This window comes from Peromyscus eremicus, chromosome 7 (assembly GCF_949786415.1).
Source record: "Peromyscus eremicus chromosome 7, PerEre_H2_v1, whole genome shotgun sequence".
Classification (NCBI taxonomy): domain Eukaryota; kingdom Metazoa; phylum Chordata; class Mammalia; order Rodentia; family Cricetidae; genus Peromyscus; species Peromyscus eremicus.
This window is the reverse complement of record NC_081422.1, coordinates 66,878,354-66,904,314: the sequence shown is the minus strand read 5'-3', so window position 1 is coordinate 66,904,314 and position 25,961 is coordinate 66,878,354. Positions and strand designations below refer to the sequence as shown.

General features: G+C 43.5%; 1 protein-coding gene across 1 annotated transcript; it reads right to left on the bottom strand.

The window, feature by feature from the left end:
• Positions 1-8,015: 8,015 nt before the first annotated feature.
• On the bottom strand, positions 8,016-25,454 carry Mns1 (meiosis specific nuclear structural 1). The gene is made up of 10 exons (XM_059268219.1): positions 25,331-25,454; positions 24,524-24,745; positions 21,540-21,667; positions 20,449-20,551; positions 17,786-18,015; positions 17,139-17,355; positions 16,712-16,819; positions 13,242-13,499; positions 9,711-9,836; positions 8,016-8,277 (listed from the first exon to the last, which is right to left on the bottom strand). Exons 1-10 carry the CDS (start codon positions 25,331-25,333, stop codon positions 8,188-8,190), a joined length of 1,485 nt encoding a protein of 494 aa, XP_059124202.1. The 5' UTR covers positions 25,334-25,454; the 3' UTR covers positions 8,016-8,187.
• Positions 25,455-25,961: the final 507 nt, after the last annotated feature.

Here is a 25,961-nt window from a genome sequence, read left to right as displayed (position 1 = left end):
TGAAATTTACCGTTTATAAGTAATGAAAATATTTGTGAAATAAAAAGTCCAGGTATGGACTTGCTGAACTAAACAGTTTGGAAGGACATTCTGAGGCAAAGCCAGACTGTAACACTAACTTTACTTCCTTTTTCTTTAATTGTTGTAACATAAAGAAACAAGATTTTGTCTTGAAAAATAAAAAAAAAAATAATAAAAAAAAAAAAGAAGAAGAAGAAGCAAGACTTTGACTCTTAATTCTTTTTTACAACCTACCAGACCTGACAGAGGACAGAGCAAGATGGCAGGACAAGACCCCAGAGAATCCCCACCTCGGCTACTGAGGTCTGCCTGTTACCCAAGGCTGCTGCATTCTAACAGCATTCAAACAGGCTGGAACTCATGTCTGTCTTGAGGGCCCTGTGTTCTCATTTTCAGTAATCATGACACACAGAGACACCTTGAAAAGAGGGGTGAATAACAGCTAGGTGAGAAGTGACAGCACCTAGTGACAGCAAAAGAAACTTTATTGAGGAGGACAAGGGCAGTTTTCCCTTCCTCTAGCACAGCAGGGAGAGAGACACAGAGGGACAGACAGGGGAAAGAGACTTCATTGGTCTCCAGCCCTGGGCCATGACAGCAGTAAAACCCAGCCAGCTCTTGGCCCTAGACCAGTAAATATGCCTGCCCTGGTGCTAAAATGGAACCCATGGTTCCTGCAAGACAGACTGAAGTTCCAGCCCACATCACTGTGGCCGACTGCAGCAGCCTTGCATTGTATATGAACTTAGAACCTCCATGACTGGCGGGCCTCAGCTGTGTGCCATCCAGTTCCCAATCCCATCCTGGGTGCTGCACCAGTGAAGATGGCCATGGCATTGTAGTCCACACTGAACTAGCTGCGGGGACCTTGGGCTTGAGGCACGCTGGTGCTGCACTGGCTGCAGGGAATGGAGACGGTGACAAGAGCACCTGGACATTCTAGGCCCAAGCCAGGCTGCAAAGCCTGAGTAAGTGCCTGCTTTCTCAACGCATGGACGGTGATGTCTACCCACAGGGTTTAAAAATGGCACCATATAAACTAAGGTGCCAGTGACTGACCCCAAGGTGATGAACATACACAAACTGTCTGATGATTCAAATGAGCTTTTTCTCTAAAAATGAAAATTCAGTGAACAAAATGAAAATGCAGTAGAGCATCAATTGTCACCAGAAGGATCTGTCACCCTGGAGACGGGCAATATGGAAGAGTCGGAAGAGGAAAGAAGACTACAGCTTCACCAGTAAACATAGGAGAAGCTGGCACATGAAAAGGATGGGGAAATAAGGGTGAACGATTTAAGAGACAACGCTTTCTAGACTGGAAGATAAACTATTCAGGTACAGGAAGATCAAAGGCTGATAATGATTTCATCCACGTAGGACTAGCCCATGGCGTAGTCTCAGCCTGTCAAAGACAGACAACACATCTTAAAAGCACCAAGAGCAAAGAGACTGGATCCCATTTGAAGGAGTTGGACACCTGGCAGCTCATGTCTCTCAGAACCCTGGAAGGCAGTAAGAGGGTGGAGTGAGATATCCAAAGCTCTGAAGGACAAAACCTGCCGAGAATAGTGAACCCAGCTAAGCCACCCTTCAGAGATAGACAGGTAACATCTTCTCAAACTAGCCCATGTGAGTCCATCACCACCAGACCTGCCTTATAAGAAACATGAAGAGGTTCTTCAAGCTGAAAGAAAGGGATGCTAATGAGCAGCATGGATGAGACAGAGCCCACTTGTAGTTCAATTCAGTCAAACTGAGAGCATGCTAACGCTGATGGAGGCCTGAAATCACTCTCATCTTTAATAAGTTGGAAGTGTTGAAAAAAAAGTGGCGACAGTCTGGTAAGGGTATACAATATAAAAGATGTGACTGAACCACAGACAAAGAGAACAGAAGAAATACATGGTGCTTTTTTGTAATTAAAGTTACCAGCACAAAATAACAAGAACTTGTAAGGGATATACATGGGTGAAAAGCAATAAACTTAACATATCAGAGAAAAATCTGTAAACTCTGAAGAAAGCAAGAGGAAGAAGAGAGTCAGCGAAGCAGGTGGACAACCAAAGAGCAGCAAAAGCAGCAGAAACTCCAGCACTACCTTCGGTCTGAGTGGATGACGTTCTCCAGTGACGGAGCTGGGGTTAGTCAAGGTTGCTATTGCTGAGACAAAACACCAGGACCAGAAAGCAAGCTGGGGAGGGAAGGGTTTATTCAGCTTACACTTCCTCATTGCTGTTCTAACTGAAGGAAGTCAGGACAGGAACTCAAACAGGGCAGGAGCCTGGAGGCAGGAGCTGATATAGAGGCCTTGGAGGAGTGCTACCTACTGGCTTGCTCATCGTGATTTTCTAAGTCTGCTTTCTTATAGCGCCCAAGACCAACAGCCTAGGGGTGGCCCCACTCTCCATCAATTACTAATTAAGGAAGTGCCCTACTGTTGAGTCTCATGGAGGCATTTTCTCAACTGAGGCTCCTTCCTCTCTGATGGTTCTAGCCTGTGTCAGATTGACACACAAACCCAGCCAGTGTATAGAGTGACTAAAATTCATATGATGCCTCTGAAAGACTCATTTCACAGAACAGAGACTGAATGTGAAGAGATGGCAAAAAAGATAGTCTGAATGGCTGTCAATCCCTGTGCTCAGGAGGCAGGGGCAGATAGATCTCAAGAGTTCGAGGTCAGCCTGGTCTACTAAGTGAGTTCAAGGACAGCCAGGGCTATTCAGAAAAGCTGTCTCAAAAAAAAAAAAAAAAAAAAAAAAAAAAAAAAAAGAGGAACCAAGAGAGACTGGGTACTTAAAATAGATATTAAGTCAAAAGCTATAAAAAGAGGCAAAGAAAACCTTACATAATGGCAAAAGGATTAAGTCATCAACAAGTAACAGTGGTGAGCATGCATCTACCAACAACAGAGCTAAAAGACCTAGACATCTGCAAAAAGGAGAGACCCACAGCAGTGTTACAATGGTAGAAGACAGCTATTACCCACGCTCAGGGCAGGGCAGACAGAGGAACCCAAGAAACCCTGGACTTGGCCGTGGCTCAGAGTGCTTGCCTGGATGCACAAAGCCCGGAATTCATCTCCAGCATCTCATCATCTAGTTTGGTGGTCCCCACCCGTGAGCCCATCAACAAGGGCAGACACAAGAGGGTAAGATGTTCAGATCATCTTCAGGCAAATAGCAAGTTCAAGGCCAGCCTGGGACATATAGCACACTTGGTGTCCAAAAACCACAAAGAAACATACACACTGGATTTAATTTACACTTTAGCCTAAAGCCTAAAAAGACATAGAACACTCTCTCCAACAGCATAATACATCCCTTCTCCAATGTACAGAACATCCTCCAGATCAGATCACATGTCTTAACAGATTTAAGAAGACACATGTACCATGTGTCTTTCTGGACTATGATGGTATATAAAACAGACCAACAAGAGGAACTTCAAAACTTTACAAACAAATGCAAATTACACACCATGTTCCCAAATAACCAGTGAGCTCATGAGAATACAGCAAATTTAAAATGTTTTACACAAAACGAGACTGCAACCAAATGCATTGAAGAAAGTGTCATCTTAGCACTGCAGAAATGTCCAAGTAATGTACTGAAACCAAATCCAATCTGATCAGTACAAGAAAAACAGGAAAGATCGAAGAAGAAATAAATTACAAAAATAACAGGTCAAAAGTCAGATCCCAAATATTGCAGAATCTAGTTGTTTTTGTCACTAGTTTGACACTCTAGGTGTAAAATACCAAATCTGACTTCATGTGGCAGGTTGCAGGCAAAACAGGTTCACCAAAAGTAATGTGTAAAATTACCTCCAGGCTAGGAGAATAAGGCTCATTATTAAACAAAGGCCAGTGAAATAGGTCAGTAGAAAGGGCACCTGCCCCAGACCTGCTGCCTTGATACAAGGGTCCCTGATCCCTGGGATGGGTCCCACGGTGGAAAGAGAACCAACTCCTGCAAGCTGTCCTCTGACTCGCAAATGCAACAGGACAAGCACAGGTCACATCCACACTCACAAATAATAAAGGGTTAAGAATGAATAGAGAGGGGGCTGGAGAGATGGCTCAGCGGTTAAGAGCACTGGCTGCTCCTCCAGAGGTCCTGAGTTCAATTCCCAGCAACCACGTGGTGGCTCACAACCACTTGTAATGAGATCTGGTGCCCTCTTCTGGCCTGCAGGGACACATGCAGACAGAACACTGGATACATAATAAATAAATTAAAAAAAAAAAAATAGAGAAATAAAAGGAACAATGCTAACTGGGCACGGTGGTGCGTGCCCGGAACCCCAGTGTGCAGGAGGCAGAGGAAGGAGAGGGTCAGCAGTGTGCTGCTCAACAAGGCGCCCCATGCCAGTGTGGGGATGTGAGTCACTGTCTCAGACAGACCAATGAATTTCACTTTAGCGTTAGGTCTCATTCTCAATGCATCATATTATGTATATTTTAAATATTCCAAGATCAAAAATCAACAACCACAACAAAAAAATCCCAACTTCTATCCCAAGCAATTGCAGATACAGTATGTACTCAACCCACATGAAATGGCTGGTTGTCGAAACACAGTATCAGTAACCATTAGCCAACAGAGAGGAAATACCCAGTTAGAGATGAAAAAAGGGACATACCCATTGTACTGTATACAAAGGATCATAAGAGTAATATAAATTATTATCTTGAATAATTCAGGTAACAGAAAGAATTAATTTCTGGAAATATTTAATCTACCAAGTGTTAACTATAAGGAGACAGAAAATCTGAACAGACCCACAGTGAGAAGGAGGTCAAGATGATCAAATCCATAATAAAAAAGTCCCATTGGGAGCCAGAGAGGTGGCTCAGTGGTTAAGAACGGTGCTGCTACTGCAGAGGACCCAAGCTCAGTTCCCAGCACCCACATGGCAGGTCACAACCACCAATTCCAGGGACTCGAGGCCCTTTTCTGACCTCCATGGACTCCTGCACAGACACGGGGCACATACATGCACACAGGGATATACAAACACATAAAATAAAAATAAACACTTAAAAAAAACTCCTCAAAGAAAAACCCAGGACCTGATGGCTTCACTGCTAACTTCTACCAAACATTTAGAAGACTATTCTAAAACACTGACATAAAGACTTTTCCAGGGGTTGCGGATTTAGCTCAGTGGTAGAGCGCTTGCCTACCAAGCCAAGGCCCTGGGTTCGGTCCTCAGCTCTGGAAAAAAAAAAAAAAGACTTTTCCAAATTCAAGTATGATCTCCCTGATTCCAAAACCACGCAAGGGCAACAAACAAGTAAACAAAACCAAACCAACTCCCACAGTCTGATATCCCTGATCAACTCGGATGCAGAAATGCTCACCATGACCCTAGCAAACAACTTCCAACAGTGAATAAAAATGAACTCACCATGATGAAGTGGGTTTCATCCTAGTTGATTCAACATTCAAATCAATAAAGATATGTCACAATGAGAGAATGAAGAAAGTTTGCAAATTCAGTAGAGCAGAAAAGCCCAAGACTGAACACCATTCACAACAAACACTGTCCACAGAGTAGGTTACAGAAGGAATATATTTCAACAGATGACAAAAGGCTGGCGAACATCCCGAGCAGGAAAAGTTGAAGCTTATCCTCGCATATTTGTGTATCTACAAAGTTCACCCTGGAGAACTGTGCCACAGAATTACAAATAAACACAAATATTTTCATAGTATTGTAAATTTGCTCTTTGTGTTGGGCTGTATTCATAGCTGTCCTGACCACAGGCCAGGTTGGCCACACCTGCAAGTCCTGAAATCAGACAGTGAAGAGCACTGGCTGCTTGCTCTTGCAGAGGACTCAAGTTTGGTTTCCAACACCCATATGGTGGCTCACAATCATATGTAACTCCAGTTCCAGTGGATATGATGCCCTCTTCTGGCCTTCTTGAGCACTGCATACATGTAGTACATATACATGTAGGCAAAAACATGTAAAATGTTTTTTTTTTTTTAATCATAGCAGAAGTGCCAACAGGAGATAACAAGCAAGAGAAAGAAAAAATATGACTGAGAAGAAAAAGTTGAACTGTCCATTATCAAAAATCTTTCAGCCGGGCGGTGGTGGCGCACGCCTTTAATCCCAGCACTCGGGAGGCAGAGCCAGGCGGATTTCTGTGAGTTCGAGGCCAGCCTGGTCTCCAAAGCGAGTTCCAGGAAAGGCGCAAAGCTACACAGAGAGACCCTGTCTCAAAAAACCAAAAAAAAAAAAAAAAAAAAAAAAAAAAAAAATCTTTCAGATCAAATCAACTGAGTAAAGTTACACGATATAAAACCAACACATAAGACTCAGAAGCAACAGTAGCAAAAATCACAGCTTGAGCTATAGCTCAGTGGTAGAGCACATACAGAGCACATAAGAGACCCCAGGCTCAAGCCCTAGCATAACACACACAAGGGAAAGACGTGGCATTTTCATGCCCAGATGGCCAAGTGTGAAAGAAAATTTACAGTAATCCCATTTGTAATATCTAACAAAAACATTTAAGACTAAATTTAACCAATGAGATTGAAGATGTCTGTATTGAAAACTATAAAATATTGATGAAGGAAACTAGAGACAATAAATAGTCTTTATACAGACTGCCCAGAGAGGTCTATAATTAATGCAGTCCCTGTGGCAACACCCAGAGCCTTCTTCAGAAACAGGAAAAACAATTATGTAAGCCACACAGAACTACAAGAGCACACATCACCAAAGTGACCTTGAGAATACGAGCAATAGGCAAACCCCAGCTAATTCAAAGCCAGCTACAAGACGCTGCACTAACGAGGTGTTAGCCATGGAGGTAGAAAAGGGCAGGAAGCGCCCGCCACCATGTGGAACCAGGCAGGGTTTTTTTGGTTTGGTTTGGTTTTTTTAAGATATGACACACAAAAGCAGTTATCACAAAGCTGCACAGCAAGGGAAACAACAGAGAGAGAGAGAAAGAGAGAGAGAGGGAACAGACCACAGAATAGGTTAAAAATGTTAAAATCCAAAACATGCGTGAGCCTAGCATGGTGGCGCATGCCTTTAATCCCAGTACCTGGGAGGCAGAGGCAGGCTGATCTTTGGGAGTTCCAGGGTGGCCAGAGCTACACAGAGACCTTGTCTCTGAAAAACAAAACAAAACCCAGAAAACCAACCATGTATGGATTCTAACTCAATAGCAAGGAGAGAGGGAGAGGGGAACCATGGGAGAGGGGGACAAAGACAAGGGAGAGGGAGAGAGATCAAGAGAGCAAAAAGACCTAAATAGACATTTCTTGAAGACGTACAACCAACCACTAACATTCCTTTCAGGGAAATAAACAGTAAAACTACAATGAGCAAACACCTCAGCCAGATTAAAACAGCTTTAAATGTGTGTGTATAAGCATATATATGCATGTATAGTACATAACATCACATATATGATATCACACACATATATGAGATAGGAACCGGAGAGATGGCTCAGCAGTTCTGAACACTGGCTGCTCTTGAAGATCCTCTACACCCACGTGGCAGCTCACAGCTGTCTCTAACTCCAGTTCTAGGAGATCTGACACCCTCTTCCGGCCTCCCTCAAGCACTGCATACATGTGATGTACATACAAACATACAGACAAATCCCCATAAACACGAAATAAAAATAAAGGATAACAGCTGTTTGAGAGGCTATGGAGAAAAAGGAACCACTACAGGCTCTTGGTGGGAATGGAATGAGTATACACACGTCATAGCAAACAGCCAGTATGTGGGTTTCTCATGAGAATAATCATTATCAGGAATATATAAATTTTAAAAAAGCAGTGTATTGAAGAGATATCTGTACTGTCATAAGGATGAATATACAGAAAAATCTCTGAACAATACTGGAAGCATTGACCAGTTACTTCTGTTTGGCTGCTGTGGTTCGATGGAATTCTGCAACATGACAGCCTCGAAGAATGCACAATGAATACAAGTGACTGATTCTGCAGTTAGAGTACTGATGTGTTTAATTGTTGTCTAACTGTGTATAAATGGTGAAACAGGAGGTAGAACATGCAGACAGACACCGGGACCTGTCACCAATTATAAACAGCAGTTACACTGACATCTAGTGGTAGCCTCTGAAAAATCCAGGTCCCATCAGCTCCTGCTGATCAATCATCACTTCTCTCCAACTTCATTCCTCTTCTGATACGCTTTCCTAAACTCTTCACCAAGCATGTCGACATCGTCCTCTCTTTTAAACACTCCCTGCAAAAAAGCATTTTGTTGGTTACTTTTGAATGTGTTAGGGATAGCATGCATGGACACAAAGCTAATAAATGAAATCCATCCAACAGGTGAATGAAACTTAGTTTCCCAAGACTATGGCTCCACTGAGCTGCCTCAGCTCCTGACTGTCACCTTCAGAGTGGAGGGGGCGCAAGGGCACAGATCCACAACTATGACTGCCTACACTTCCTGGAAGGAGGGAGCTTAGGGCCGCTCTGCTCCACCCTCGTCTAAACGAGCCGACAAGCTGTCGTAGTATATGCGGAGGGGTGGGAAGCGTGATCAGGCTGACCTAGGCTACATTACTGCATGGCTACATGCTTCTTGCTTCAGTTCGAAGCTCATTTTGGGACATTAAGTTTAACTCTAATAGGTCCTGTCTGCCCTACAGAAGTATTCTCTCACTAAAAGGTTGAAATCCAAAAGTCCTCTTAGCATTCAGCCTGTTTTATTAAATATAGCAGTCATGGTGGGTTTTAACATCAATTTATCATTTTGTATTAAATCTACCTAGCTAATTAGACTGCAAGACCCTGTGGCCAAGAACTTTGAGTAATTTTTCTTCTCCTTTTATTGGTTAGGGACTGAAGACAAAACACATACTTGATTCTACACAGTCAATAATGACCTCAAACAAAATGACTTGTATATTTGAAGGACTATGGCTTTATGAATCTTCATGTTTATACGGACTAGAAAGCTCATTATTGGCAGTCACTGTGTCTCAGATACACATGAAAATCCACTGCTTTTCGGACTTACTCTCAAAAGTGGAGGCTGCCCAGTACCTACTTACAGCACGATCTCTAACAGAGCGGGCTCATCTCTGACTCAGGTCTATACACACGCATGCGTATCCCCGATGCCCAGGCTCCCATGCTTGCCCTTATATAGTCGTTCTAGGGTAGTTTGTTTTTAGATGCCCCATGCACCAGGAGAACAAAGGGCCGTAAAAGTGTTCACTCAGGGACTGAGGATGCAGCTCACTGGATAAAGCCCTAGTGTGTGCAGGCTCTGGGCTAGATCCCCAGCACCGAATAAGCTCAGCAAAGTAGCACAAGCCTGTAGTCCCAGCCCTCGGAAGGTAGAAGCAGGAGGACCAAAAGTTCAAGGTCATCCTCAGCTACATAGGGAGTTCCAGGCCAGGCTGCAAAAGACCTTGTCTCAAAAAGTAAGCAAGTAAGTAAGTAAGAAACAAAAGAAGTTCCATAACTCTGGCTTAGATAGCTAATAACGTTCCAAGACCAACCCTTATTATAGAGGTGTTTCAAAGGACTACGGGGCTTCAGCACTGGCCAGGACCCCACTGCTCCTTCAGAACAGCACGAAAGCACAGGAAGGCACACCCTCTGACATTCTAGCATCCATTATTATACATCATGAGGATCACACACTAACGGAGTCTCACTCACTTTGGGGAGGTAGCCTAGCAGTTTCGTAGCATGCTCTTTGAGGAGTCTCAGCCTTTCTTCTTCAATGATCTGATTGATGCAGCCCTGCCGTCTCTGCTGGAGCTGCAATTCCTCCAGCTCGCGTTGCTGGAAAAGAAAGCAAAGTGTCTTTACTGTCACAAAACACATTAATCTCTTAGGAAGTTTACACATGAAACTGTTCTTGCAGGGAACTAAATGATAATCTTGATGGGCTAATTGTAAGTTTAGAAGACAAGAGTGTATGTCTTTTACATAGATAAATATACATACCTGTAGTTTTTTAATAAAAAGATTGAATTCTTTTATTTTTATGTTTATTTATTTTACATCCTGGCTGCAGTCCCTGCCCCCCCACTTCCCAGTCTCTCTCCCTCAACCCTCTGTTCCCACCCCTATCCACTCCTCCTCCATTTCTGTTTAGGAAAGGACAACACACCTGTATTGTCATCATCATTGTCCCGCCCACATTTTTGTTCTTCTTTACTCAGTAGAACGGGTGTTCGTGCCCAGGGCCCTGCACCTGCTGGGCAAGACTCTACCACTGAGCTACAGTCCTAGCCCTTATGACAGCAAATTTTAAAGAGGCAAGTATGTATTTTTAGGAAAACTTTCAATCTCAAGAAAAAAATGTATTCAAAGGAGCAATTTCCTAATAAATTCAGCAAACATTTATGGAGTTCCCACCATATACCAGGTACCCAGGATACTCAAAATAGTTTACAGTGTAAGACAAAAAAATAAAAAAATCCTAATGCACAAAAGAGACCAGGGTTGTCTGAGGATCTAGTTTTGTGAATTCAGGTGGGCAGCACACTGCAGAGGTCAGAGTCCCAGCACAGGAGCTCTGGTGCTTTTCTGGAGAATTCTGAACCTTTGAACACCCTGAGCCATACAATGCAGATGGGATGCTGTCTGCACAGTCTTAGGGCCCTTCGGGACACACAAGCCTTTCCCAAATAAGGACTACTGAGCGGGATCTGCGGTGGTGGGAACGGAGCCTGGGTTTCACACAGGCTACCTAAGAACTCTCCCCAGAGCCCAGCCCAGCCCCTCTTACTACATTTTTATCAGACCGTGTAACCTCTCTAACTTCGGCACAATACAGGATTTCCTTTCTTGTGTGCTACCCCACACTAAGTGCTCATCCTTCTGTTGAATAATTCTACAGTAAGTTAGTGCGTGAGGTTTAGAAAGGTGTGGGACAAGGTCTGAATAGATTGTGGTAAGAAACGCCTTAGGGAGTAGTTAGGATGTTGTCTAAACCACACACACATTCTTAGAGGAGACAGGATTATAGACACCTACTTAGGCCTCTCTCTAAAATACAAATGAGCAGTTTACTGCTTTTAGGGCTACACAGTGTCATAAATTATTAAGTTCTGTAGTTAAGACATCTACATCTGCCCCTGGGCCAAAACAAAATTGTTGCTGTTTCCAAACCTAAGTTGTATATGTGTGTCACTGGGTGGCTTTAGTGATTTCCATGCGGACATGTCTGGCTGGGTTATCTATGAGTGTTCTGATCAGCTTCTGTAACCCTTGATATGCCGGTCCATCACTGGTCCTACCCTTTTACAGGAGGGAACTCAAGGCCTTCCAGGCAATTCCAAAGCGTTTTCCTTGTCTGCCTTCTTAATTACTGTGCTAACAGCTATTGCCTTCATTAACTCAACATCTATAAATATTTACCACGTGTCAGGCAAACTGCACTAGGTCATGATCTCCCTTCAAGGCTACATCCAGGCCAAGACTGATTTACACCAAGCCTAAGCAATGGAGGCTTTTATCTGATTAAGAGTCCACTGAGGCTTAAGTGTGAAAGGGACAGGAGAGTTATAAAAATCACTGACTGGCAGACTGACCAGTTACAAGGAGACCAAGCAGAAATGGCAGGAAGCAGGAGAGCCTGCTGGGCTCTTGGTTTTCTGTGATTATGCCATTTCCAGTCTTTTAGCTTTTGGAACGTGTTTTTGGTTTTTTCTTCCTCCTCATCTTAAGCTACAGTGCTCTCCAGAACTCAATCCTAAACCCCCGGATGCTTTCTCGTTATTAGACCAACATCTCACATAAACCTCTTCCTGCTGCTTAATCCCAGGTAAGCACTTCTTCAACAAACAAACCAAAACAACCCAAGCTTCCCTCTAAAAGGGAACTGCACAGGTGTCCTTGAGTTCGTCATACTTGAAACCTTTGGATTATTTTGACTCCTTCTTTCCACCCTATATGCAAAGGGGAAATGACCACACAGTTTTATTTACTTTTTTAAAAAAAGAATATTCACATTCTCTCTGTCACCTCCTACTGCTGCTGTTCACAGTCCGTAGGTTAGGACTGCCACTTCTGGTACGCACAGCTCTGACTGTATGCCTAGGAAGCTTCATCTCTTAAAGTATGCACACATGACTATGTTAGGTTCCTCAAACATATCCGTTCAGTGACACATACCATCTGAGGAGTCTCTCAATTTTGTCAATGGAACATAAATATTTAAGTCAGTATGTCAAACTTACATTCTGTTCCCTGTACAACTTCTAAGTCTACATTTCTAACAATCAACCTCCTCTGGCCACAAAAATCAATGTGAATACATACTCCTTCAAAATCTGCTCTTCCCTCTACATAATCTGTAGGACACACCCTTCTCACTGAAGAGGGAAGTGACCGGACTTGTCATCAGTAGTCACCTTCAGTCCTCACCTCTCCAGGTCTAACTGGTCTCCTCCTCATCAGTTCTGCGGGGCTGGCATCTGTGGGACCCTTCTCTGTTTGCATATACTACCGCTTCTCACTGAGACCCAGTACATTGCTGACTGCTCTCCCCGGATCCGGTATCAGCCCTGCTACATCTCCTCTCAATGCTGCCACGTGAGTCATCCTTCTGCATGCCAACCTTGACACGAAATCTTCCTGATTCTCCAGTGACTTCTCTCGGGGGAAACCCTCTTAATGTACGAAAGTAGCACAATGTGTGATTCCTCCCCGCTATACCAACACCTCCATACCTTTGTCATCACACATGAAATATACTTGATTTTTAATTTTTCTCAACCAAGACTGTAAATTCATGGATGGCACAGATGTTGGTTCTCAGCACCAGCATATAAAAGCCTCAATAACCAGTTTCTAGATGCCTTAATAAATGATCACTCAGTAAACTTACAGATCATGTAAGACTAGTAAACAAATACCTAGCATTATATGACACGTAAATGGCTCGGTGGATAAAGTGCTTGCCACACGAGCACGAGGACCTGAGTTCATATCCCCAGTGCTCAGGTGAAGTCAGGTGTGTGTAATTCCAGGTTCTGACAAAACGGTTCTGCAGCAATCAAAGAATCCCCGGAAGCTGCGGGTGGGCCAGCCTCCAGGACACCTACAGTGGAACTGCTGAGACCTGCTTCACCTGAAGGGGAGGGCCACAAAGGAGGCTGTGCTCAGCAAACGTTTACTGAGGACTAGAAGAGCTGGTTGCTGTTCAGTGAGACCCACAGACCCCAAGGCTTTCCTTACTTTGTCTGCAAGGAACTGGCTGCGCCGTTCTTCAATGAGTTTCTCCACCGCCCGTCTGTGCTCCAGCTGCTTCATCCGTTGTTTCTGGGCATTCATGAGCTCTATGCGGTCATCCTCAGCAAACTTAGCCAGCATGGCCTTTCTAAAGGTCTCTTCCTCCTCTTTGGCAGCCTGGAGTATTATTTCCTTCAGTGCCATTTGGTCCTCAAAGTCTTGCTTCATCTCCCTCTGCTTCCGCAGCTTCTGCTCCGCTTCCTCCTGCACAGTGATGGAGCCAGAGTTAAGGGTTTCCTTGCACCTTCGTGAGGGGCCATCTCAGCACACAGGGGGCAGAAGCAGGAGGACCAGGGGCTTGAAGCCAATGTGAGCTAGTGAGATGCTGTCTCAGGAAACAAGAAGACAAAAGAGAAGGGCAGATTTGGGTTTGATGTGCATTACAATATGAAATCACATAAACAGAATTAAGCCTTTTCATGACAACACTCTGTCCCACTTAGGACTATTTGAATAAAATGTCATGTTCTTTTAAAAAAATTATTTTTTACTTATATGTGTGTGTCTGCACGTGCATATGCACATGTATGTGTGAGAGGCCCACTAAGGCCAGAAAAGGATGTTGGGTACCCCGGAACTGGAGTTACAAGCCCTTGGCTCCTCCAGAAGCAGCAGGTGCTCTAATCCCTTAGTTCTATGGCATGGCAGTCATTTATTCTCAGATTTTAAGTTGTATATAGCTGCTGTCTTGTTTCTAAGCTCAGAATGAATGTGTAACTGCTGTGAGAGGACACACCCGAGTTTACTGATCTTGAACCCTGAACAATTCTATCATCTGTCCACACACATTTTCCAGTTTGTAACTTCTTCCCTTTGTGAAATCAAAGCTGCATATACTTACTTTAGTATTCCAACCCTCCTATCATTCTCAAAAAACAAACCTCCAAAACAGTTTAAAAAACCAGTTATCTAGCAATGGAATTAGAAGTTTTTCAGGGAAATAGAAACTTATTGGACACAACTAAATTCCTTTCCTGTAAGCATATATGAAAAAATGTAAAATTTTTATAGTAATCATCCATCACATTTCCTGACACCTAAACTCTATTAATTACGTCTTGGACTTCTGTCCTATCATCTACCTGCTCAACTAGAACTGGCACAAATTAGCTCACCTTTTCTAACCTAGTCATCCTTGCCGAATCCGAGCACAAACGCTCGGCAGCCAATGTTGTACACTCACTCTAGTCAGCTAATGTCCATCTGCTCTAACACCCTTAACGTCTGTACCCGCCCCCACACTCTAGGTGATGTGCATATGCCTTACTCATCCCATTCCGAAAGTAACAAAGCGCCTCAAAGACAGTCTCTTGCTCTTTGAGGGTCTGGGCACATGATGTTTTATACTGAGTATTTTGTACTTACTTGCCATGTTTTGCACAGACATCAAAGGCTTGGAGAAGACAGTTTAGTGTGTGATATTTAATCTCGAATGCCTCTTGAGTTTATCACATCCCTCTGCACATAGTAATGTGCTCCATATAGTACTAAATCTAATATCTATATATATTAGATTATTATATATATGTATATATATGCATATATATATATGTATGAAGTCCTGGGAATCTACCACCTAATCAAAATTTGATTTAATTCAACAGTGAAGCCATCTTGGAAAAAAAGAGAGAGAGAGGTATTTGGCCAAAGTACTGTTCTGCTGTGAAAATGTCTACACACCCTCTGCTAGGTCTGCAATGAGGACTATACTAGTTATCAGTATGAGTTGCCAAACTTCCTGTCCTTTCCTGTGTTCTAAACCTTGTTACATGGTCTCGAAACCTTCAGATCATTTGCTGTACATTGTTGGGTGGTGGTGGTGCACACCTTTAATCTCAGCACTCGGGAGGCAGAGGCAGGTGGATCTCTGAATTTGAGGCCAGCCTGGTCTACAAGCAAGTTCCAGGGCTACACAGAGAAACACCCCCACCAAAAAAAAAGGTAATTTGCTGTACAGTCAGTCACTCTGACCCCAGTGATTTTACAGAGATTCTCTAGGTTCTCTGGCAGAATCACAGCATTAAACAAGGACATGTATGTAGGTGCTGCATTATGGAGACAGTTCCAGGAAGCAGCAGTGAGAAACAGAGTGTAGCAGGAAAGAAGAAAAGCCAACACAGGGCACGTTGGGAAGATGGCTACACTGTGGGCACAGAGGCTGTGTTCTCAGGACCTTCCCCAGGAAGGACAGAGGGGCCATCACTCATCAGTAACTGTCCAGTTGGTGAGGGATGGGTAGAGAGGTCTGCTCCTGGCTGCCAAAACTCTTCCCCCACTGTGGAGAAGCTGCCAGCATGGTTAATCTTACAAATGTGCCCCACAGCTGCTCCTGAAGGACAAAAAAAAAAAGGCGAATTTCCATAGGATGCTGCCCCAGGAAAGCAGCTATCTCATGAAGTTCTACTCTATCATCCATTCACAGAACATTGAGTGCTCTTTAACACACCTAAAGACTCAGTACAGCATCTTGTTTATACACCCATCATGGACATGCAGGCTACTTTCATATTTTAGCTATCAGAAATCCTGCTATGAACATTTGTGTATAAATACATGTGTAAGCACAAGATCATTGATTTGTACCTATTCCTTTCTAAGAATGTACTTAAAGATAATACTGTCCACTAACCTCTGCTATATCCTACATGTTTTGCTCCATTTTAAAAATGACCACCATTCAGTAAGAAGTATCTTTCCTTTGCTCATTGCTTATCTAGAAATGCATTGTTTCATTACTGTATACTTCAGGACTATATGGTCATTCTCATTACTGATCCTCCACTGTAGTGAGAAAACAGATTTGATGGCTTAAGATCTTGTGAATGTAGAGAGTTTGCTTTGTGTCCTGGGAGCTGCTATTTGTTGGGTGGAGTCTTCTCTAACATTGGCTGGATCAGCGTGGTCAGGCAATGCCGTCATTAGGAGCGTACTCTGTTTCTGGGGACTCAGGCATATTAATGACAGAGGAATACTGAGATCTCCTCCTCTTCTACTTCCCCTTTCACTCCCGCCAGTTTTCTCTCACGTGTCAGGAAGCTGTACTGTTAAAATTCATAGACCTTAGGATTATCACAGTTACCTGGATGGAGTTGATTAAAAACTTCCCTGTCCCAAAGTTCACTTTGTCTCATATTAACACACACACCCCAGTTTGCTTTCACCTGAATTGTCCTCCACACTGCTTTGAGGTCCCTTCCATGTGTGCTCATGTAAGCTGTGCGGACTGTGAACGACACATCACGTTCTTTAGGATGCTCTACTGTGATCAGATTTGACAATCTTGGTCTTCTAACCGCAGTATTTATGCCGTTGACATACAATGCAATCACTAATGTGGCTGAGTTTAACTGCGCTGTCTTCCTCCAGCTTCATCTCAGAATCCTCTCTTCCCTAGTCACTCTCTGGCTCTGACTTACTTTTACTTTCAGTTTCAGGATCTCGGCTTGTTCCTCCTGGTACAGCTCCTGCCGAACCTGCTCCAGGTCCTCACGCTGCCGCAGCATTTCCTCCAACCTTTGCATCAGCTGTAAAGAAAACACATGTTAGCCGGAGGTGGTGGCGCACACCTTTAATCCCAGCACTCGGGAGGCAGAGCCAGGTGGATCTTTGTGAGTTCGAGGCCAGCCTGGTCTACAGAGCAAGATCCAGGAAAGGTGCAAGGCTACACCTTTTTTTTTTTTTCTTTTTTTGAGAGAGAAACCCTCTCTCAAAAAAGCCAAAAAAAAAAAAAAAAAAAAAGAAAGAAAAAAGAAAAGAAAGAAAAGAAAACACATGTTTAGGAAACCTGAATCAGGCAACCGCTTCAGGAGTTCTGCACTCTTTAAAAAGTCGTTCTTTTCATACCAAAGTCTGACGCTGGGCCCTCTTCTCCTCACTCTGCTGAACTCTGGCCAGCCGCTCGCCCTCTCTCTGCTGCTGAATGTTGGCAAACTCTAAGATTTTCCTGTTTTCTTCCTCCATCTCCTCACGCTTCCTTTGTCTCCAGAGGGCTTGCTCCCTCTGGAACTCTTCATTATACTTCTGAATTGCATTCCTTTTTTCTAACTTTTGCTGTCTTTCCCTAAAAAGCAATCAGGGGGATGGTTTCATAGTTACAGAAATAAAACAACAAAACATAAACAGACTGCTTTCGAGTCACTAATGCAGCACACTTTCTGGGTATCAAGTATGGACTTTCCATGAATACTACCCAGCCTCTCTTCTAATGGTGACATTTAAAACATCTCACTTCAGAAAGGTGGCACTCTGTCCACAGAAGCCACCCAGTACTCTGCACTCAAGCTGTGTGCAAGGAAAGGCATCAGAAAACACGTGTTCTGACATATAAGACATACAGATTTAAGAAAAACAAAGGTTTCGGTCATTTACCACTTACAGGTAAAGTCTATTATTTTTCAGATCGTCTTTTAATACTCATGCTGAGAGATGAGGAAGAGCTGTTCAACAAACGAGCACACACACTGGGCAGGGCACCTCTGGGGTACACTTACACCTGGTCTTCCTCGTAGATCTTCCTGACAATTTCGTCAATCATGAGTTTCTCTTTGAGCAGCTGCTCATACGCCTCCTGCTTCCTCCTCTCCTGGTCTTCAAGCTGCTTCTCGAGGTCCAGGTTGTACTGGGCCTTCTCCTTGTCCCGCAGCTCTTGCTTGGCGCTCTCTTCCTTCAGGAGTCTCTCGTGCTCCTCCATCATGGTCCTGGCTATCTCAGCATCACGTTTCTAGCGTTAAAACAACATTTATCTTCCCACTTTCAGGAGTGAACAGTTTACTACAGCACTATAAACAGACACAGTTGCACAGGGGGAAACCTGTTATGTAAATATTTGTTATCTATTAGGTTAAAAGAAGAGGAAGCCTTTGTGACCTGGAGGGTGTGAGTGATGAGTCAGACGCTGAACGGGTGTTCCTAATCTTTGCAGAAACTCTTAGGGCAACACCTGGCAAGGATAATAAAGTCCACATTCAGAAGATACGGAGTAAAGCTGTAAGTATTCTATTAGTAACTACTTCGGCCGCCGAGCCTCTGCCTCCTCTGTAAGCTGATCTAGGCAGTCTCAGTAACTAACGCCACTGTTCACCAGCTGCCGTGGAACACCCCTCCTGCCCAGCTGCTGTTCAAGGGCTCTGAAGAACTCTCAAGTTCCCCCAGCTGAAGCTCCTTCCTGCCACACATCCTTCTGTTATTTATTAAGGCTCAATGTGGGGATTTCAACTGCAAAGGTCACCTACGTCCCTGCGACTGTTCTCTTCATTTTCACTCACTCCCACTGAGTTACAGACGAGCCTTTCTTTTCTGCAGCATTTCCAAACCGCCTAATTCATAACTTTAAACATACTGGAGTAATGACTCAAACTACCCTTTGTGTGACCACATCCCAAATGCAGGGACAGTCAGCAGCACAGAGAAAGAGGGAGCAGACTGGAAAACAAATGCGGTAATTCCTAAAGTAGCTGGCGGGCATCATGCATGTTAAGTTATCACGACTTAAACACAGGTTCTCTTGTCTTTGCTCATGCGGCGTTACACTCTTCTAGAATATGTAAGATAGCAAAAAATATATATGACAACAAAAATGTATATAGATTACCACAGACTTAAAGAAACACTGTGCTCTAACTTTACAGATAAGAACACTACCTAGGGCTGGGGAGATGGCTCAGTCCAGGAAGAGCACTTACTGTTCTTCACGTGAGCTGTGTTCGGTTCCCAGCACCCCCAGTAGGCAGCTCACAACCGCTTGCAACTCCAACTCTGGGAACCCAATTCCCTCTTCTGGCCATCATAGGCACTGCATGCATACAGTGCATGTGGACAAGCAAACACACACACACACACACACACACACACACACACCATACACACACACACACACCACACACACACACACCACACACACACACACACACACACACCACACACACATAAATAAAAATAAAAATAAAAAAAGACCTAACAAGTATATAGATCTTCCATTTGTCAAGTCCTAGGAGTATATGACTCTAATTTTGTGAGTCAATTTTGGTGTAGAAGATAGTAGCAATTTTGGAAATCAAATATCTACAATGGCTATGCATGACCTCATCTATCAGAGTAATTAAAACTACAAACAACTGAACAAACTGTACATAATGTTCTATTTTATCATTGAAAAACAAAACGATACAGCTCACATACAGGTCTCCACATTTTCCTCAGGTTGTCATAGTTAGCAGCATGGTCTAGAAGAGTGGTTCTCAACCTGTGGGTCTCGACCCCTCTGGGTTGAATGACCCTTTCACATGGGTCACACACCAGATATCCTGCATATCAGATATTTACATTATGATTCATAACAGGAGCAAAATCACAGTTATGAAATAGCAATGAAATAATTTTATGGTTGGGGGGTCACTACAACATGAGGAACTGTATTAAAGGGTCGCAGCATTAGGAAGGTTGAGAACCACTGTTCTAGAATCTTCTAAAGTAGCCTTTTCTAGGAGTTCTCATGCTGCACCACACTGGTTTAAATATTGTGTTATCACACCTATAATCCTATGTGTATAAACATGTTTGCTGGTAGTCACAATCCACATGTATAAACATATGTAATTGTCTGGCCCCTCTGTGAAAATGAGCTCAGGTGATACCATGTACCTTGGTTTTATGTGTTAACTCAGCAAGTCTTATTTTCATACTGCATGACATGGCTGCTGGAATACTCCTGAAACTTGCTCTCCTGGGAACAACCTTGCCTTCAAGAGGTGGACAAGGATGAAAACAGAAAACCAGGAAAACAAGGTTACCTCAGAAAACAAGAGTTAGAATGGGGGCTGGAAACAGAGGCCTGGGGAAAGGAGAGGCTTCTAAAACCACCAAGCTATAAATACTCAAGGATAAAAAGTGGAAAAACATAGTCACCACATTTTAGGAGCCAGCTGTACTGTGTTAGCTTGTCACGGTAAAAGTTCAAGAACACAGTCAGTGTGGGGAGTTACCTGGGCCTGAGGGCTCCAGCGTTCAGGCAAGCTCAGCTCGGGGGACATCACTAAGAGTCTGAACATTACAGTTTGGGGACCCTGGCTGAGCAGGTTCTTCAGAGCACTGCTCTCACAACCTGGCCTGAGTACAGAGCTAAAAATGACCGCACAGAAACCCGAAGCAGCTTTACCATTTGCTCGTATTTGATGGCGTCTCTCTCGGCAATCTGGGCAGCTCTCTCTTTATTCATGTAAGCGGCTTTCAATTTCTGCTCCAATTCTCTGAGTTCCAAACTGTGGGGAAAATGCAACTTTAAACTTGAAGACAATAAAAGAACTCAGCTTCACAGATAATTTGGTGAGTTCTTATTTACTCAAAGCATACAACTGGTATCACTCAAGTCCCCAGTTAACTCATCACATTTAACAGACACTTAAAGGTTAGCCCTAAAGCCTTCTGCTTGAGAAGGATTAATCTTTTCTAATTTAATCTTCCTGTACATGTATTTATTTACTTTAATTTGTAGGAGTCCTTTCCTTCCACCCTGTAGGTTTGAGATCAAACCCAGGCCTTAAAGCTTGGCAGTAGGTTAGTATTAAACTACCTTCGCTACCACATTTTATTCTATCCTAGAGAAGTAGACTCCATCTTTATCTCCAGCTCTGGTGCCCCTAAATCTTGACTTAATTTAATCTTAAGTAGCATTGAGAAATGTATTATAGGGCGAGGAGCGGTGGCAATTTCCCTAGAACCCAGAACTTGGGAAACAAAAGCAGGTGGATCTCTGAGTTTGAGGCTAGCCTGCTCAACACAGGGTGTTCCAAGCCATCTAGGGCAAAACAGTGAGACCCCATCTAAAACAAAAACAACAACAAAAGCCAGGTATTCTAGATTCCATGAGTCAGGATTTCTGTAATTAGAATTATCATTTTAAAGGTCACCCTTAAGGAAAGGCCAAAGGGACTGATAATGAGTTTTCCCATCAACATTCACATTTACTTCTATTAATGCAGCTGAGTTTCTCAACTACTCATGGGTTGAGGCTATGACTCAGTGCTGGAGCACTTGTCAAGCACACGGAAGGCCCTGGGTTCAATACCCGGCACCACAACAAACAAAAGTCGTTGCAACGAGCGTCTGTAAGTTAATGTGGTATTTCCAGGAAAAACATGAACCCTAAGGGCTAATGAACCCTAATGAAGAGTCTCCCTTTCTGGGGCTAAGGGCGACCCAAGGCGCAGTGACGGACAGGACAAACGCAAGGGGCGGAAACCACAACACCTGTTCTCTCTCACTTGCTGTCTCATCTTCTCGTCCTTCAGGCTTTCATGCTTCAGTCTGGCCAGCTCATTTGCAAGTCTCTCTTCCTGTTCAAGCTGCTGCTCCTTCAACATCTTGTTCTCTTCTGCCTGGACAGAGAAGTGCATGGTTAGTCACCTACATCCTCAGCTCAGACTTCTCACTGTCAAAGCGGCCTGTGCTTCAGAACAGCAAGCTAAGCGCCCTGACGGCAACAGTCAACTGTGTACTTTAAACAAAAAATATTTCAACAAGTAACATTTCAAGTACCTTACCATAGAAAAAATTAGATATTACCAATAGTGTGAGGAATATTAATGTACCTATATATTCATTCTTTTCTAAATTTACCAATATTTTACAATTCTTTCTCTACTCTCGAATTTCATTCAAATTGTCTTATTCTCTCATTATCTCTGCCACAGTATTTTAAATCAAATCCCAGGAGGCTGGAGAGATGTTCAAAGGTTAAGGGCACTGGCTGCTCTTGCAGAGGACCCAGGTTTGGTTCCCAGCACCCACATGATGGCTCCCAACCCTCTGTTCCAGAGGCTCTGAGCCCTCTTCCGACTTCCTTGGCGCCAGACATGCACACAGTGCACACATTCACATAAAAATAAATACAGCTTTAAAAAACAGATAAATAAGACATAGCCTTGGCCACTCTGACCACTGCAGAAACGGCTCCGTGTGGAGCTACCCGAGAAGAATTTCTTTTTCATGACCACACCACAAATTAGCAATATTTCCTGAGTGAGGTCTAAGGTCTTGCCCACATTCATTCCCCAACTATCTCAAAGACGCTTTTGTCAAAACCAAACAAGGTCCACACATTATATCTAATTGTCTTTCTCAGTCTCCTTTATTTTACAGATTGGTCACACTCCCACCCCCCGACACTCCTACACCCCCTCAAACCCCTACATCCTCCACACTTTTATCCCCTAAGTCAATGATCTGTAGCAATTACAGCCTGTCTAAGTTAGGGTTTCCATTGCTGTGATAAAACACATGACCAAAAGCAACTTGGGAAGGAGAAGATTTATTTCAGCTTACAGTTCCACATTATAGTCCATAATGAGCAGGAACGTGGAGGCAGGAGCTGATGCAGAAGACAAGAAAGGATGCTTCTTAGTGGCTTGCTCCTCATGGCTTGCTCAGCCTGCTTTCTCACAGAATCTAGGATGACCAGCCCATGGGTGACACTGACTACAGTGAGCTGGATCCACCCACATCAACCATTAATCAAGAAAATGGGTCCACAGGCCAGTCTGGTCACTTCCTCAATTGGGATTCTCTCTTCCTAAATGAATCTAGCTTGTGTCAAACTAACATAAAACTACCCTATTGTACCTCCTGTGTTCTCTGGTTCTCTCTCAGGCCTTCCCTGCACTGGCTTCTCTTATGTGGTCTGTAAAATGGTGGGCAGATATGGAGGCCTCATTGCTTTCTGAGTTAGGAAGCACATGGTGATGCAGGCCTGTGACCTAGAACTCAGGAGATCAAGGCAAGAACACCACCAGACATCCAAGCCTAGCTTGCTCTCAGACTTTAGTTCCAGGCCAGGGCTACATATCAAGACTGTCTCAAAAGTAAATAAACCAACAAACAAAACAAAAATAACAATGAAAAATCATTAGCCATCAAGAAATGCAGATTAGGAATTGAAGAGATGGACCTGAGTTTGGTTCCCAGCACCCACCTCAGGTGGCTCCCCATTACCTTTTACTCCAGATCCAAGAGATACAATGTCTCTGGTCTCTGAGGGTACCTGCATTCCCATGAATATATCTACACATCTACACACAATTAAAAATAATAAAAACAAATATTTTATAAGGCAAATTAAAATTACACTGGGATATCACAGCATACATACTGGAACATCCATTTAAAACACACACACACATACATTAAAAAAAAAACCCAAAAAACAGTGGTGCTACTACATAGTGAGAAACTGTACCGTGCACACGTTTCTGGGTGAGAATGTCAACCAGCACAGGCACTCTGGAAGTAAGTCTGGCGCTCTGTCATAAAGCTGACATACAATTACCACAGAATAAAACAACTACATTCTTAAGTACTTGTCTCAGGAAAAGGAGACACATTTACTTAAAAATCTGTATTTAAATATTTATGGCAAATTTATTAATAATGTCTAGTATTGGAAATTCCTCATAAGGTGAGGGTCAAGTACATTGTGGTACATCCACACTACAGAACACTACTTGGCAATAAAAAGGAAATAAGCCATAAAATAAATAATAAAATATACATAAAATACAATACTGGACACATAGCACACTTAATAAATGCTCAAAACTTAATAAAATATGAGGATACTCTTTTCATACTTACGAGAATCCACCTATCACTTCCCATCTGTTTCCTCTACTGCAATCTCCTAAAAATATTTAGAAACACTCACAATAGATTTAGCCAGTAGATCAGGATGTAAACACATGTATATGGTGCCTGAATTCTTCAAAAATTAAAAATATGAATAAATGCATACCTCATACACACGTTCATCTCCTACTGTTTAATAATGTCTATGTTTAATGTCAGGAATTTTAAAAAAGGAATTCTTAAATTTCTTATTAGAAACTTATAGAAGGCAACAGTTGTACTCACATAAACAAAACTGTGACGTTAACAATTATGGATTTCATATTTATGTTCAATATCAAGAATGCTTATATGCTCTTGCCACACACTGTTCTAAAGCTTTCACATTTGCTCATTATTAAAGCAATCCTAGGCAGGGAGTACCATTATTGGATTTTATAGATAAAGCATAAAACTGACCGACCAACCGACCCCAAGTTCTTCAGCTGAAATAACTAGGACTCAGAAGGATTCAGTCAGCTCCCAGCTTTCTCAGTTTCCTCAACACCAGGACTGGCAGTCTTCTTCCAAATTTTCCCAGTGAAGGAAATTGAACAGCGAACCCTGACACTTACTTTTTGGATGGCTTCTTCCATGTCCAGCTCAAACTGCTCATTCTGCAGCACCCTGAGGAGTCTCTTCCGTCCGACCCGCTCGTCGTTTTCATTTTGCACGACCTGGTTCCTGGCTTGCCTCTCTAACTTATCCAAGATTTGCATATGCAACGATTTGCGGAAGTTTTCATCCACTAATTTCTGGTGCCGCTCACTAAAGCTCAGAGTTCTATTTTTGCGGTCCTATGATGAGGGGGGTGGGAGGGAAATACACATATTTCAATATTCCATGATCCCCTTTTCCAAAAGATACTGCTGAAAATCCCTGTAACCAATGATGTAAAAATAGGCAACAGTCTGAGGGGTCTTCGGCCCCCTTCCTGAATTCATAGTACACCAGATGGAAGTTCAAATGTGATAGGGTAACATAATGACGTACTGACTAAATGGATATTAATAATATTCCGTTTTGTAGGCGAAGCAGGAAAAGTTGAAGTAACTTAACTCAAAATTTAACAGTACCAGTGAGAACAAATAATGTCAAGCCCTCCAGCTGCAGCTTTACCACCACTCAGAGAGTTGACCCGAAAAAAAAGCAGATTTTAAGATGTATCTATATCGGTGGGAGGGGGAAAACGTGCAGAAACGCCTGGAGCGTCCCTCAGAAAACAACCCAGAACCTTCCAGAAAGCAACTCAAAGCCTCTCACTGACCTCTCGGATTACGCACTTTGAACTATATTTCAGAGGTAGCGAGCTCTAGACTGTAAATAAAGATGCAGTTGGGAGGTCCCCAGTCCCTGGCCCGGCCGGCCTCCAAGCTGCTCACCATCGTTAGCTGACTTGAACTCCAGAAGGGTGTCTCCTGCCTCAACTGCAAACGCGTCTTCCCGAGCAGCGGCAGCCTCGGCACAGTGTTTACGCTGTGTCCCGGCAACCGCCAGAGCGCGCCGCCCGCCCAAGCGGGAGCCAGCCTCCCATTGGCTGGCACACTATCCAATCAGCTCGGGGAATCTTCGTTGCCAGGCAGGGGCCTCCTTCTATAGGACCAAACCAGAAGGCGCGAAGTTCGGTTGCTGAGCCCTAGCAGGATCAGTTTACATCCAAGGGGAGTTGATTTCCGCCATCTGGAGCCCAGCTGAAGCCTCAAGGGACGGAGGAAGGACGGACGGACGGACGGACGGACGGACGGACGGACACACAAAACAAAACAAAAAACAAACAAACAACTAACCCTCGGACTTCCCACTGCAATGGACTAAGGGAGTGAGTGTCCTCCCTCGAGTATCCCCAGGTCCTGGCGAGCTGCCCAACGCGGGTGCAGGGCCCTGAACTCAGGTCCTCTGGAAGAGCAGCAAGGGCTCTTGAGCACCGAGCCATCACTCCAGACCTGATAAACTCATTTTAGAGATGATATATTTTGAGGATTCAGAGACACGGATGAGACCTGTTGACTTACC